General features: G+C 48.1%; 1 protein-coding gene across 1 annotated transcript in view; it reads right to left on the bottom strand.

Annotated features, from left to right (window-relative positions):
• LOC133349256 (peroxidasin homolog) overlaps window positions 1-16267 on the bottom strand; it is an 89620-nt gene that overhangs the window by 24749 nt on the left and 48604 nt on the right. Inside the window, exons 14-16 of the mRNA XM_061562601.1 lie at window positions 9085-9241; window positions 5851-5959; window positions 849-1006 (exon numbers count right to left, since the gene is read on the bottom strand). Coding sequence (XP_061418585.1) covers window positions 849-1006; window positions 5851-5959; window positions 9085-9241 — 424 coding nt within the window. The remainder of the gene's footprint in view (window positions 1-848; window positions 1007-5850; window positions 5960-9084; window positions 9242-16267) is intronic.

Raw genomic sequence — 16267 nt, 5'->3', positions numbered from 1 at the left:
CGTGACCCGGGTATTAAATAGGGGTGGAGACAAATGACACGTGGTCAGAATGGGAACAAACAGAGGAAGGGGGCCACGTGGGAGCAGGGCTCCGGGTTGCCACGTGGCGGTGCGTCTCTCTCTCTATCTGTCCCTCTCACGCTGCCTGTCAGCAGCGTGAAGGAAAGCTGTAATACAAGTTGAATAAAAGATGGATTCCGGAAGTCGCCTCAACGACCTTTATTACGCATTGTTAATAATTATGGTAATCAAATCCGAATTCGAACTGCAAAACTCTGCAATGCTCACAATCGGAGAGGCCTTCATCCAGCGGTGGATGGACTAAGAGCTGTACATTTATGCGAATGATCAGTATTGCCATAGCCAGCTGGATGAAGGCCTCCCCAATCCATCTTAGCGTCGTGTAAAAACCACCAAGTACATGCCTACGAGCAGATTATGTCGCTCCATCTCTTTCCCTTGGCTGACAAAAGGCGATTATTCTCAGCGAATGGCCATCGTCTCTTCTAGCGACATGTCTTGCCCAAGCAACCTCCCCTTGAGAGTCAATAGTCTGTAACTTGTGTATGCTCTCTGATCCACGTGTTCCTTTTTCCGCAACTCAGTGTAATTCTCAGTGTGCATCTCTGACCCACGTGCCACAGGCGGTGACGTTCGCCGATTTCACCAAACCAACATCGACACAGGCAAGAGGAGCCTCGCCGTCACTTACAATTTTAACGCCGTTCACACAGCCAACAACGACGCGCGAACGCGACATCGCTTCCTCCACCGGTTTAACAAACAAAGCGTCCGCGCGAATCCCCTTGGGAACCCAGTCCGCCGCCACGGCGCCGGCGCCGACGTACCCGTGCCGTTGAGGTCGACGGTGAGGCCGGCGCGCACGTGCTCGTGCACGAGCTGCAGCGTGCGCTCGAAGATCTCGGCGGCGCGCACCTGCTCCAGCGTGTCGGGGTCGCGCGGGTAGCGGAACAGCGCCAGCAGGTCTCCCGCCGTGCGCGGACGCCTGCGGAGGAGGAGGTGAAAGGGGAGGGGGGTGAGAGACGGAGGGATAGGCGGCGTGGAGGGACACTCACTCGGTCGTCCTCGCGGCGCGTGCCGAGCGTTGAGCGTCGCGTCGACGAGACGAGTCGATCGTCAGTACGCTCGCCTCCGAGACGCAGCGCACCGCGATCGCGACGTGGTGGCCGTTGGCAAGATTCGCACGAGAGCGGTAGGGTTGCCGAGGCACCAACAAACCGGGACGTATCGTGGGAAGAAGAATGTCTCGTTGTGGCAGTAGAGGAAAGAACTCCGTGTACAAGGATTGGCTGTTATGTCCCGAGGTAGACTGACAGCTTCCCCAGGACAGCAGATACCTCAATGAGAGGACTGGAAAATAACAAAACGTCGGCGAGCAGTGAATTCGTCATTACAAATCACGCGAGCAAACGTCACATTCAGGCTACTGGAATGAACAAAAAAATGTGAATATTGACTCAGAACAAACAAGAGACTACAGATGAAAAAGTGATATACCGAGATAAACAATATTAATTAATGGCTTCTGGGATTACGTTGTGACCCCCCCTCCCCCCAAATCACAACAATTTGACACTTTGCAGACTGCTGTGGACAACTTTTATCCTGTCTTTGAGCTCCTACACGGAAGTCTGCGGCCACATTGGGGTCCACGGGATCCCTGCTGAAAAAAATATTTTCTCCGTTCTTTTAAAAGAGACAACACTGAAACACTGCAACAAAAACTAGTTCAATCATCACTGTTCCCGAACACTGGGAGTTTAAAAGACATTACGATATATCAACAAAGATAATAACATGCAATGGAGTTGATTGTCTAATTGCAGACATTTCAATGCAGAAAATTTGCTAATTAGCAGCTTCGTGCTTGGACAGACATGGCCAAAGAAACGAATGGATCTAAATTTCGATTTAAAGCTTTCGTGACTGCAGGGATTCATATTCTTGCTTCTTTCGGTAAAGTCACGTAGAAGGGAAATAATAAAATAATAACAATAAAACAATTCTCACGACATATTCTTGGTTCTTTCGGTAAAGTCACGTAGAAGGGAAATAATAAAATAATAAAAATAAAACAATAAAATTCTCACGACGTTTCCATTGCAACACAAGCAATCGTCATCAGGTGTGAAAATCACAGCAAGAACATTTTGCAAGATTAAACACGTTTGTGTTCCGTCGCGCTTTGCTTGCCAAACGTGCGTCCGCTGCACATCACATGCGCTGCCTGTGATGTGCAGAGGACGCACGTTTGGCAGGTATTCACCGCACCCCGTTAACTTTTACAAATGCCTCAAACAACAAGCAAAAACTAAAAGCCGCAAAAAAATGAAGTGCATCTGTAGGACGAGCCAGGATTTCCATTCACGCCCAACCGTTCACCATATGCCGTAAGATACATATTGTTTTGGGAATAACATCCCTAATTAGGCCAAGGCAAACACGCGGAAGCCGACAATGGGGGTCACGGTGAAAGTCCCGCCGGCTGCATGAAGAATCGCTGCACCGCCGCGTTCCCAAACGAAACACAACACCATCGCCAGAGCACCCCCCCCCTCCTCACCCTCCTCCTCCTTACATTTTTCTGCCAGAAAATACATTCTCCCTGATGTAATGTTTTCTCCCCCCCCTCCCCCCGAGCCATTTCACCCTGTCCTGCTCGACGCGTTGCGAGCGCTGACATCGTGACATCATTGTGAGTCACCACCAACAGCGTGCCGTGTTTCGTCAAAGTTTTCTTTTTTTGCCCCCTCGTGTTTCGAGAACTCTTGGCATTTTCAGAAACAGCTCGGCCGCAGTGGGGTTTTTTTTTGTTGCGCGCGAGTTTTCTTTTTTTCTTCTTCAAGCAATAACGTTCTCCAAGTTCACAGCAGGTTTCTCGTCGAGTTTTCCGCGTGCCGCTTCACAACCGACCGTGCGACTGCGAAGTTTCAATGCCGCCGTTGGAACTCCCCCCTCCCCCCGCTCCCACCACCACCACCATTACCCCCGAGTTGTCGCCGAAATTCGACCTGATTGACGACCTCCTGATTGACGACCTCCTGATTCTTTTTCTCTTCTTGGTTCTTTCGGTAAAGTCACGTAGAAGGGAAATAATAAAATAATATAAATTAAACATAATAAAATACAATTCTCACGACGTTTCGGCCACAACGCAAGCAGCCGTCCTCAGGTGAAGAACAGGTCTGTCGGAAAGACAGCGTCCCCTTCTACGTGACTTTACTGAAAGAACCAAGAAGATGAATCCCTGCAGTCACGAAAGCTGCGCCGTCGAGTTTAAGACGCAGAGCCGCGATTCGTCGCTTGCGATTTGGCTGCTAAAGGCAGCAGTCCGTTGATTCCAATGCAATGCCGTCAATCGTTGGCGGTCACATTTGGTGCGTAAAGTTACTTGGGAGAGAACGATCTGTCAGTCGATTGTGAAAAGGCAATCTATCGTCTGCGACAAAATCAAGCTAAATGCGCCCAAACTCATGGGACACTGAGCAGGGTTGAGCGGGGTTGGCACTCGGATAGGTGACCCCGCCGGGGCTTGCCAGGTGTTGTAGTTTCAACGAGGTTGGAGCTTACTCCAGTTTCCTCCCACGTAAAGACACGTATGCAAGTTGACAAACATCCCAATGCAGGAATCTCCTGAAAAGTAGTCTTGGGACTCACCGAGGCTTTCTTGAGTACATAACAATTGTTACTGTCAGAAACTCCCGTCCGGACAGCAACAGAGAACACAACCAAAACAAAACCTATGCAGGTTTGTTTGAAAAAGCTGCAGATTCTGTGTTTCAGTGAAATAACTCAATGATTGTTACGATTAATATTTAGGTTTTTATCAAACTAGGACCCATATTTAACAGAGAGGGTGCTTACCTCTAGCAATGTGGCATTTCACCAGGGATGAAGGAAGCCTGACTCCGCTGATGGCACAATGAACGCCGAGAGCAGTTCAGAGTTTGCGAGTTTTAAACCAATGCGACTGAAATGATGCACTGCGAGAAGACCCTACAGCTGATGGGAAGTGTATGTTTTCACGTGGAGGGACACACGTGTGCAGAGGGCATGCTCTCGACTTATTCATTGAGAGAGTGAGTTTCACTTCTTTAGATGCCCATCTAGTTTTCTTGATCGAATAATGTATTGCATGACGCCAATTCATTATTCGCTTGTCTGAAGAACTCATTCTAGAGCGCTCCACCAATTTCAACGAATGAGGTGCCAATTGAAAACATAAGATATGTAGATCACGCAAAGTTGAAACAATTAAAACATTAACAAAAAAATACCCGATAATTAAACGAATTCAGCTCATCAGCCCCAGCACTACTACCTTGATACAGCTATCGTGCTGTGATGGTTCCACCTGAAGACGGAAGCTTGTGTTGCCTCCGAAACGTCGTGATTTTTATTTAATATTTATTTTACTTTTATTAATTTAAATTTTTACCTACGTGACTTTACCGAAAAAACCTAAGAATATACTACCTTGTAACCCGCTCTACCGTTTACGATAAGCCTGGTGCGCGGCACGGGTCCCATTGCGTGGAGTCGTACGGCGGGGTGGATCACTGTGTGTGCCATTGAGGAAGTGCGTGCTCGAGAGAGGGGGGCAGCCACGTGGTGGTGGGGGGTGGGTGGGGGGGGTAAGGAGATATCCGCGGGGGCCCAATAGTAATTTATTTGACGTCGAATTGCAACGGGGCTCCCGCCAGCGTGAAATACAGAACACGCCGTGCTGCTCGAGCTCACACGGCGGCATTTGCAGGGCAAGTCAGGTGAACTCTGGGTAAGCACTGGGCAGCCAGTCAAAGTTACCGATCTCGTGAAAATTTGTTTTTCTCATACGCAACACTGAATGTTGTTAGTATTTTTTTTATATCATCGATTGCAGACTTTCTTATGGGCTTCATTAATACATATAACATGTCATCAAAAACAAAAGTGACAAATCTCTTCTTAAATATTTCTGTTCACGGAATTAATTATTAAAGCCACCAGCGCTTGTCGTAGTTTGTGGACAGGCTCAACAAATATAACTCGATGCAAATAAATATATTTTTATTGCGGAATGCACGAAACCGCTAGCTACGTCACTGCTCACCCCAACACTGCGCGGTGAACCCGGTGACCTGAGTTCAATTCCCAGCCACGGCTGTCGTCAGTGATATCTGGAGTCAGTCCTCTCCTTCTTCACCTCACACACTGACCAGCAATGGTGGCGTATGGTCAAATTACCCTCACCACCCCGCACTGCATTGAGAGGCCTTCATTCATGAGAAAACGGACAAGATTACTCCCGTTTATTTCGCTGGCCTTTGCACACATTGCCCAGAACTTTTGCAGGATCTCATCAGATATTGAAAAGCAAGCAAGGTTACAGCCTGGAGGATCATTGAAGAGGTGACCGCCACGAATACAACTTGTTAACGGCTACGGGTCTACGTGGGGACAGTGAATAAAAATCCATTATTGCACTGTAATTCTATGCTCCCACATCCCGCACCTTCGCCAAATAATCTCCATGACCCCTGGTGACAGCATTGCCACATGTCCTGGTTTTCCCAGGATGGTCCGTGAATTGGTTTCCGTGTTTGGGTGGTGGGAATTGATTTGTACCGAGATCTGGTAACGGTATTGTGTGAACTTTAGAATACTACACTGCGCAGTTTTGATAATACTGTAGACCTCGGCTGGCTGATAAACTTGTATTTGTGTCTGGGTGTGGTCTAAAATGGTAAAGGTGGCAACCCACGTACGGAGGTCCTCATGTAACTGCGTGTCTCTAAATGCACGTGGACTGAAGCCGGCCGGTGTAGACCGGGCAGGGAGCCACCTCACTTGTCAAACAGCTCGCGCTGGGTGGAGTTGATGGCACTGTTCACGCTCCGGATCGCCTCCTTCAGGGACTCCTCCACGAACGAGTCCCCCGAGCGCACCGCCTCAGGAACTGCGGCACACGGGGGACAGAGCGCGGCGAGCGTGACGAGCGGTGCTCATTCTTGACCATCCGAGCGTCAAACAAAACCAGTGACACGGTGCGGGTGGTATGGGCGTTGAGAGTATTTGGCTTCATATTCTTTGTTCCTTCGGTAAAGTCACGTAGAAGGGAAATAATAAAATAATAAGAATTAAACAATTACATTCTCACGACGTTTCGATTCCAACACAAGCAATCATCATCAGGTGTGAAACCCACAGCAAGAATTTTTTTGAAAAAAGTGGCGGTTTTTTTGTTAATTATTGGTGTGGTTTTCACACCTGATGATGATTGCTTGTGTTGCAATCGAAACGTCGTGAGAATTGTTTTATTTTATTATTTTATTATTTCCCTTCTACGTGACTTTACCGAAAGAACCAAGAATATGAATCCCTGCAGTCACGAAAGCTTTAAATCGAAAAGTATTTGGCTTCTGTACATTTCCACACAAGCCACTTCGTTGAGCTATCATTGACAAAGAGCTATATAGCTCAGTGGGCCTTACCTGGTAAAATTTAAAAAGTTTGTTTTCGTTTATGGGTCCGGGGGCAAGGAATTAAATGAATAAAATGCCACCCACATCAAATTTCCCTACTCTCTGTATCCCGGCGCTTAGGCTTGTCTGGCTCGTAGGCCCCTGCACAGTTACACCACCTAAGAACTCGCCACTGCACCTGTGTATTGGGTTTTATAACTCTGTCGCCACCGCATGTTGTGAATCATTTGTACAATCGTCATGGGGAAAAAATCTATTTGTAGAAATGTTGAACTTCTTTTGCACCGTACGTAATTATAATTCTCTAATTATAATTCTAGAATTATAATTGGCTTTCTAGAATTATAATTATATTTAAATTATTCTGTCCGTGGCTTTGTCGTGAGACATCTAGCTTCCCGTTCAGAGCACTCACAGACAGTAGCGCCGCATCAACCCACGTCAGAGACCGGTCTTGGCAAGATCACATCACTTAACAATGGAACTCCTTGAGGTCTCTTCAATCGCCTCTTATCCACACTGGGTGGTGTTGCACCACCTCACCGTGCCCTGCTATTGAGGTGCTCACTTTTCGTCTTCAGAGTTGAGATTCATCCACAATTAATACACAACCACGTTTTATTGAGTTTTCTTTGCCACGGTCATCGGTCAATGGGTTGAGGCCATCAACTCACGATGATTGAGAGCCTGGTCCAGTCTGAGGGCGGTGGGAGGGGGTTACTGAAACTTGGACTTGAACCTAGTCCAGTCTGGGGAGGTGCTGATACCTCGACTTGAACCTAGTACAGTCTGGAGGTGGGAGGGTGCTGAAACTTGGACTTGAACCTGGTCCAGTCTGGGGAGGTGCTGATATCTCGACTTGAACCTAGTACAGTCTGGAGGTGGGAGGGTGCTGAAACTTGGACTTGAACCTGGTCCAGTCTGGGGAGGTGCTGATATCTCTACTTGAACCTAGTACAGTCTGGAGGTGGGGAGGGTGCTGAAACTTGGACTTGAACCTAAACTCTCAGCAGTGGCAGCTTCATGGCCTAACAGATGAATCGGCCCCTGTGGCACCCAGACACCTCCACAATGAGTGGAATCCGGATATATTTACACCTTATATGAGCACAGTCCTGATATAAGCAACACGTACTTAAATTAGCCTGGTGGGGGAAATGTAAAGGACGACTTCTGGTACAAGGACGCTACTCCGGATATAATCACAGCTGGCCTTGCTGCCAAGGCCAGGCGTGCTTATATTCAGCCTCGATTGTATCGTGAAATATGAGGCTCCACTTTGCCCCAAAAGGTGAGAACTTCCCATAGGCTCTATCCCTGTGTGATCCACAAGCTCCCTCCCTACCAATGACGTGTGACGAATACAAATGGCACACGGGAGGCTTAAATCCATTTGTGTTCATCGCATGGCACGGTCACTGCTCAATGGTTTGAGACAATGATGAGCGGCTGAGTGGCGAGAGAACCGAGGCTCCTGTTGGTGAGCAATTTTTTTTGGAAGGGATCTGCTGCCATGAATCACCCAGCAGTTGTGTGTCTTTTCTTCTCTCCTTTACAGAAAAAAAGAATCCAGATTCTGGAGCCGAGGGGGGCCTTACGAGGCACGGCTCCAGAAAATGTCGCCTGCAGCACACGCGCGTTACGTGTGTGCGTGACCGGTGTCAAGACGCAGGTTTGCGTGGACTCGTTCGAAGATGCCGCTGGTGACACGTGGGGAGTTTTACTGGAGCTGTGTGAGAGACACCGGCGATGGGAGTGCCTAGTCCACTTACTCCCTCCAAAGACCAACACAAAGATCTCCCGTATAGCATTTAGCAGACTGCTGAGACACGTGTTGGCAGCAGCAAGCCCGGCTGCCTTTGTCTCCCCAGTATTCATGTTTACACACACTGCACCAGGTACTCATATGGGCCGAGCCAACGTAGGGGAGGCTCACGACCACATCAGATATTCGTCGTTGGTGCTGATGATTATTGATACGTTTCCACTGTGATATTATTTCAGGCTAATGATGACGGTGGTGCAATGGTGATAATGATGACATTGAAGACATTGATAGTGATGATTCAAGGTGATGACGATGACGACACTAATATTGCTGCCAGCGTTGATTCTGACACATAAGCGAATGCTACTGCCGATAACAATGCTGATATTGATAACAATGATGATGGTCATCATCATGATGATGATGATGACCATCATCATGATGATTACATTCAAGGTGCTGATAAGGATGACCGTGTTTGTATTCAAAGAGGTGAAAATGATGGCCATGCTGGTACTAAGGATGGGTGATGACGGTAATGATGAGGATGCTGCTGCTGCTCGTGCTGCTGCTGCTTGTACCGCTGCTGCTCGTGCGGCTAAAGGTGCTACTGCTAGTGCTGCTGCTCGTGCTACTGCTAATGGTGCTACTGCTAATTGTGCTACTGCTCATGCTGCTGCTAGTGCTGCTGCTAGTGCTGCTACTGCTCGTGCTGCTGCTAGTGCTGCTACTGCTAATGGTGCTACTGCTAGTGCTGCTACTGCTCGTGCTGCTGCTCGTGCTGCTGCTCGTGCTGCTGCTCGTGGTGCGCGTGGTGGGCAGCGTGCCGACCCTTGACGGAGAGCAGCATGCTGGCGGACGCGTGCCCCACGGAGTTGCGCGCCACGCACTCGTAGTGGCCCTCGTCGCCCGCGTTCACGTCGCGCACCATGAGGAAGCCTTCGGCGCTCATCACGAACTTCCCGCTCTCCGACAGCGGCGCCCCGTCCTGCGCAGCGGGCACGCATTAAAACAACGACACAGAAACGAAGACAAAGATCCCCCGTATAGCCTTAACACACTTTTGGGGCAAGTGCTGTTTGCGAGCACCGATGAAGGCCGGTATGGCACACAAAGGGGTTGGTGGCCAGTACCACTCCCGGCCGCCTTTGTCTCCCCAGTAGCGATGTTTACTACACACCGTGAGCAGGAATCGAACTCGGGTCACTGGGTTCGCACCGCAGCGCCGCTAATCGCTACGACACTACCGCTCCCCAAGGTTGACGTCTTTTTTTCCACGTTTTTATTTCCCACGTTGACGTTGTTAAAACAGCATCAGCAACACAACTATTGTAAGGGGGCAAATGTGGAAAGGACACTATAAAAAATTATAGGTCGAAAAAAAATACTCTTGGCTTTGACAAATCAGCTAATTCAGCTCATCAGCCCCGGCACAATTTATTCATCAGAAATATCCGGACGCATGTGACATAAGTGCTATTTTAAAAATCATTACAACTATTGTGCCAGATGAAGGGGCGTTGGGACCCCGAGGCAAAGGCTCAACGTGACGTGGGGGTAATCTGGGCCCGCTGTTAAGACAGCGATCGTGGAGGCCCAAATCGATAACTAAAAAAGCAATTTCCTTTTCAAGAATGCATCCAGTACAAATATAAAATGTGAGACGTGACAAAGTAAAAAAAAAACTAAATATTTACTCGAATATTAAAGATGTTTAAAGAAAAAAAAAACGAAAAGTGAAATTAAATATCAACACTGCAGGCCTGCAGTTACCTGCTCATGCCACTGCCGGCGTAGGGGCCTCTGCTAAAGTGGCTCTAAAGAGTCACTCTGGCGGCAATCCTGGCCACGCTGGCCAGACCTTTTGTAGGAGATGGGAGTACCCACGCCCTACCTGCTGATCGACTATCCTGAGCCCATGTATACTGCCGGGTGGACAGGGGTGGGCAGAATTAAAATACATTCACCATTTACACTATGAGACCTCCTTTAAACTGGTACAAAACTGACACGTTAATATAAGGCATCGTGTTTGCAATAACCACAACACAAGTAGTCAAAATGCAAACAAAAAGAAACGACTCACTTGTTTCTTGTTGTTTCATAGTGTAAATGCTTACCCCGAGCTCTCAATACTCTGATAGTGGACTGTTTTTGAGTTGTACGCCTTTTGGTGTCATCTGGTCCAACACCAATGGAGACTAGGCTCTAAGGAAAGCTGTCTCGGGTGTGGACCAATCAACTTCAAGGATAGTGTATATCATTATCATCATCAGAATTGTTTATTTTTGTTTGCATTTTGACTACTTGTGTTGTGGTTATTGCAAACATGATGCCTTGTATAAAGGTGTCAGTTTTGTACCAGTTTAAAGGGTAAAAACCTACTACTATACCTTCACCATTGTTTCAACGACGAGAGATCAAGCTGGCAACCTGCAAGTGTAGCGTGCTCAATGCCCTGGGTAATATAATAATAGTACGATGTAAACAACTGTATATGCTTTAAAAAGAAAAGGGATTAAATGATTAGCATAGAAGGTTTCACGTTTCCAAGTTACTTTTGTGTAACCAGGTGAGAATTCAAGAGAACGGGATGAGCCTCATTTGAAAGAGTCGCCCGATCGGTGACATTCACAGACGCTGAAGATTCCACCGTTCCACGTGACAATGTAGCGAGCACGAAATCACGTGGCCTGGCACGGCACACAGGTAACCAGTGAGCATCGTTGTTTGTCAAACAGCAGCGAAGACGGTGCACAGGATTCCGCACATTCTGTTGTCTGGACACGTGGCCACGTCTAAAGTGAAATGTGTGGTTCTGATAATAGTAACAACGGCAGTAACGCAGCCCACGTGTGGCGTTGATTAGGGCTCTAGCGATGCAAGTCCCCCCACAATTTGATTAATTGTCATGATTACAGTCAAGGTCCAATACTTTTTTTTTGACCGTTTGGTGAAGATTATTCGGGGAAGGGGAGGAGGGGGGGGCTAAAGTTGTGGAACGCGATGTTTTAACGCAATGTTCCCTAGGCCGGGCCACTTGAGTTCGATTCTCGGTCCTGGATGGCATTAGTGGTGAGCGTTGTCTAAACCGATTCCTCCCGCCCCCCCCCCCCCCTTCACAAAGTTGTACTAGCCAGCGTGGTGAAGTACCGTATAGTCACACTAACACCATGGGGAGGCTCTGCATCGCAACAGATCGACATAGGCTTGAACATATAAATATATACACGTAGTCCCTTCGAGTACTATGTGCTATGTACAAACCCATAAACACACATTGCAGGAGCAAAAAAAAAAGAATGCACATTCACGCGCACGATTTGATACGTAGTGAACGCAAGCATTGGTTTGCACAGACGAACCGATGCACGCGCGACACGCCGAGCACTCGCTCACGCCCTCTCAACGCTCCTCGACAGCGCCCAGGGCCACCGCAGAGTTTCGCGACTCCGCAAAGCCACACGTTGGGCATAGCCCTCGCGACGATAAATTATGGCCAAGCGCATCCACGTGAGCACCCGGCCGACGCGGTAGGAATGTGCCCCATGGCTCCAGTACCTAAGCAACGTTGGCCGTACACAAATACAACTCGGACCGGACTGACGGTCGTCCTCCGCAGGGAGCGCTCAGATCGCTTCGGCGAGTTCCGCCAAACGGACTCGGCTAACGAGCGACTTGAGTTTTGGGGCGCATCACCGAGTGGCCCCACTGGCTGCTACGCGATTGCGTTCGGATCCAGCGATCGCTTGCAGACCGCTTAGCGAGACGCTTGCAAAAAGAAAACCTCTAATCAGTGACAACAAACGGAGGCCCCGCTCGAACGTAAATGCCAGAGAATTTGGACATCCGAAGCGATTCTCTGGCGCGTCCAGGAATTTCGGTAATGGGCAAATAATTGAGTGCATTCCTTTGCAGAGAGAACATCGAGGAATGACTTAATGAATGGGTATATTCTCTCTTTCAGAAATCCACGTGAAACCCTGTCCCTCTGCCCGTGATTACAGGGTGTCCCAGAATAGAGGGTTTTTTGGGTTAGATCGCGTAAATATAAAGTTGTCGTTGCACCCGCCACCACACGACACAGCCAATAAGCAATGTTTGTCACGTAAACAAAACATGCCCATTCGTTACTAGTTCAGTACACCGGTGTGTTGGAGAGTAAACCCACGACATTTACAATTCGAGTATGACGTTTCAGCGGCAATTACAACCAGCCTCATCAGGCGACAGCCTGAATTAGTGGCTGTCAACCAGCCTCATTGAATTGTAAATGTTGTGGGTTTACTCTCCAACACACCGGTTTACTGAACTAGTAACGAATTGGCACGTTTTGTTTACGAGACAAACCTTACAAATAGGCTGTATCGGGTGGTGGCGGGTGCAACGACACATTGATATTTACGCGATCTCACCCAATAAAAAACCTCTACCATGGATATTGTTCATGAAAGCCGACTACGTGTTAAAGTGGGGTGTCCCACATTAGCCGATTCAAGTAGCAGGGGACGAGGGCAGGAGGAGCGGTTGTGGCTCTCACATTGGGCACCGCGCCGCGTGAACCGACGTGCGAGCATTTAACCGTGACTGCTGGAATCTTCTAATTGTTTTGGAACACAAGGTGGGACACATTATTTATTAATTTACTTTTCTCAAGACATCTGTTTCACTGTAGGGAGACGCCGTGTGCGCGCACGCGCGCGCCGGTTTGCGATGTGCTAAATGCAGCCAGATGTTTGAATGCGAGCACGCGCGTGTTTGTTCTTGAACAAGCTGAGTGCTCTGGGAGAAGCACATTCATTTGCCTCATTCCCCAGAGTAGCCCCAGGCGCGACGTAGCGAGTTGTGTGCCTCGACAAAAAAAAAATGCACACAGACACACAGACACGCAAAGATAACAATTCCGCCGTATGGGTCTTAACAGACTGTTGGGGCAGGCGCTGTTAACGACCACCAAGGCCGGCACAGCGCACGAGGGGCAGTGCCGGATCATCCTCGTAGCAAAAGTAGCAAATGCTACGGGCCCCACACCTTCAAGGGCCCCGCGCTAAACGCTTTCAAGCTATCAATTCTGGTTCAGCGATTCGGCACTTGCTCTATTACTATAGTACTATACCGCCTTCAACTTTTACGAACGACCGGGTGTTTCAGGTTAGCGATTTGTCGTCTTATCTGGCTGTATAGAAAATGAAAAAATACAATTACTTTACTATGCAAGTTAAAAAATTGTGTTTTAATATTTGTGGGTTTTTTTTATTTAGGGCCCCTTTATATGCTACAGGCCCCCCACTAGCTTCATCCGGCACTGGAAAATGCACCTAAACAACACAGCCCAAAGTCATATCACCCGATACAACAAACATAAAGCACAATCCGCTTTTGCAAATCTCTGCGGAGTAAACGGGTGACTCTACGCTGCTTTTTAACGTCGTCCCAACTTCCCGAAAGACGACGATCTTGCACGGAAAGGGCGAACATCGTTCGCCGTCCGACAGATTTCTCCGCACTTCTCTCCAAATCACCACAAACAAAAAAAAACGAAGTTAACAAAAATGTGAAAGTGTTTGTGTGGAGACCCGCGCTGGGTGCCCGATTCTGTGGCCTACACCAAAACATGCCAGCTGGCAAATTCCCTCCTACCCCGCATCCCACCCAACTACCCCTTGCCAATGTTCTGAAGTCATAGTGCCCTGTGAACGTAAATGCCTTTCAGATGCACGGTGATGTCAATCACTTTGAAATGGCAATGAGCTCAATTTGACCGCGAGCCCCGTCTTGTGTGCGCCAGCCAAATACTGAGTAGGATGATCAGCAATGCTGTTGGCGATCCCCTCCTCTTTGACAAGAATTTCATTTTTCTCATGGACATGTCGTGATGAAAGATGTCACAATTAAAGGCACGTTCTGTGTTGGCAAAGGGCAAAGAACAGTTATGTTGATGCATTGCTTTAAATAAAAAATATATATTGCAGCGTTTTTTTCCCATTTTGGAAGTGGCCTGCATTTGAAATGTTTGACCAAAAATGGCAAAAGTCTATAAAAAGACATTACCAACGTGTTAAAACTCGCCAGCAGTAAGATTAACAATAACACCAACTAGTAATTGCACGCAGATTAAATAATCTACGCAGCGACAATATATGAAAAGTGTTCGTTTGCGTTATATCAATTGAGTCAGTTGCATAAAATGTAGGCTTCGATAAGTAACACAAACAAGAAAAGATTGTCTCCTCCATCTCGCCTCGTTCCTGGACATCGCGTGGAGGTGAGGGCCAGTCCGCACACGCACACCACACACGCACACTACACACCACACACACCACACGCACACCACACACAGCCACCAGCACACCCCACCCACACCGACCACACCACACACACCACACACACACACCACCACACCGCACACACAGCCCACACACACACACGCGCACCACACACACCACACACACACACACCACACCACACGCACCACACACCACAGCCACACCACACACACCACCACGCACACACACCACACCACACACACCACACCACACACCACACACACCGCACAATCCCACACACAACCACACACGCACCACACACACCACACGTGCCACCACACATACCACACACACCACACTACCACACACACATACCACACACACCGCCACACACAAATCCCACACACACCACACAGCACACACACACCACACGTCCCACACACACCAAACACACACACCACACACACACACACCACACGTACCACACGTACCACACACATCCCACACACACCACACGTACCACACACACATACCACACACGCACACCCCACACACACCACACAAATACCACACACCACACACACACACCACACGTACCACACACACGCGCACAAACATTCCACCAGTCACGCTACACTGCTCATTAATATCTGTCAGCAAAGAGAAGCGGCTCGCTCACCACCGTCCAGGTTTACGAGACGTTGGCTCGGATCAGAGGAAACCCCAGGGGGTAGCCTGAAGCACAGTTCATATTTTAAATCGTACTTATCCTCATTCTTTGCATATATTGTCTGAACTGTATTGTGTTCGAACGTCGTGCTTAATCTGCAACACCTTCTTACTGAGTAATCATCTCAAATACGCATTCGATTTCGGTGCCTCGAGATGCACCTCATGGATAGGCGCCTGTTTAGTTTGAGGATGACGATGATGACCCTGCATATCTACGATCGCAGCCTCTGAATGCAGCAAGATGCACATTTTCCCTGTTCATTGGTGAGCATTTCATTCTGCTTTAGCTCGCTACAAGGACATGAATATCAATTTTTAAGAAATTATTCAGGTGATAAAAAAAAGACATGAACAAATCCTGATTTAACCCAAACATATGACATTTACCACTGCCCAATTGCCAAGTGTACGATTGACCATTTTTGACATCTGTTCTACGTGTCCTTCACAGCCATATTCATCATAATCATCCTCAAACGTGATCTGTCCATTGCCGGATTAAGGCCTTCCAAATCCGTCTAGCTCCTGCACACCGGCTGGTTTTCTCACTCCGTCTCGCGCGGGGGGCGTGTTTGTCGGGGCCTGTTCCCTACTTTGGCTGCCAGTTCCGTCGTTAGTCTCGACCACCGGTCATCGTCTCCCCCTCCTGGAGACGCGTACGGGTCAGGCCCACTCCTTCACCACCAGCAGACGACGACTCTGACCTGTGTACAAACTCTAATCCACGTGTTCCTTTTTCTCGTCTTACGGTGACAATAATAATAATAACATGAAACGTGGTATTGATAATGTGTCACTTTGTTAAAATTGGTGCCGTGAATAATTATTTAGCAAAATCATTAAAGGATTAAATTAACCTCTTTCGTTAAAAATGTTTACTTTTGCTGCCTGAAGCAATTTCCTTATGTTTCACTTCAAAAGCGTATTAAATTTACGACACAGTTAGAATTTCTTCCCTTTTCCACATACGTAACAACATTTTTTTATTATTTCCCCACGTAAATGCGTATATCCCC

Source organism: Lethenteron reissneri, chromosome 29 (assembly GCF_015708825.2).
Source record: "Lethenteron reissneri isolate LAM-NWPU_2019-01 chromosome 29, ASM1570882v1, whole genome shotgun sequence".
In the NCBI taxonomy this organism is placed as follows: domain Eukaryota; kingdom Metazoa; phylum Chordata; class Hyperoartia; order Petromyzontiformes; family Petromyzontidae; genus Lethenteron; species Lethenteron reissneri.
This window is presented reverse-complemented; position numbering and strand designations above follow the sequence as displayed.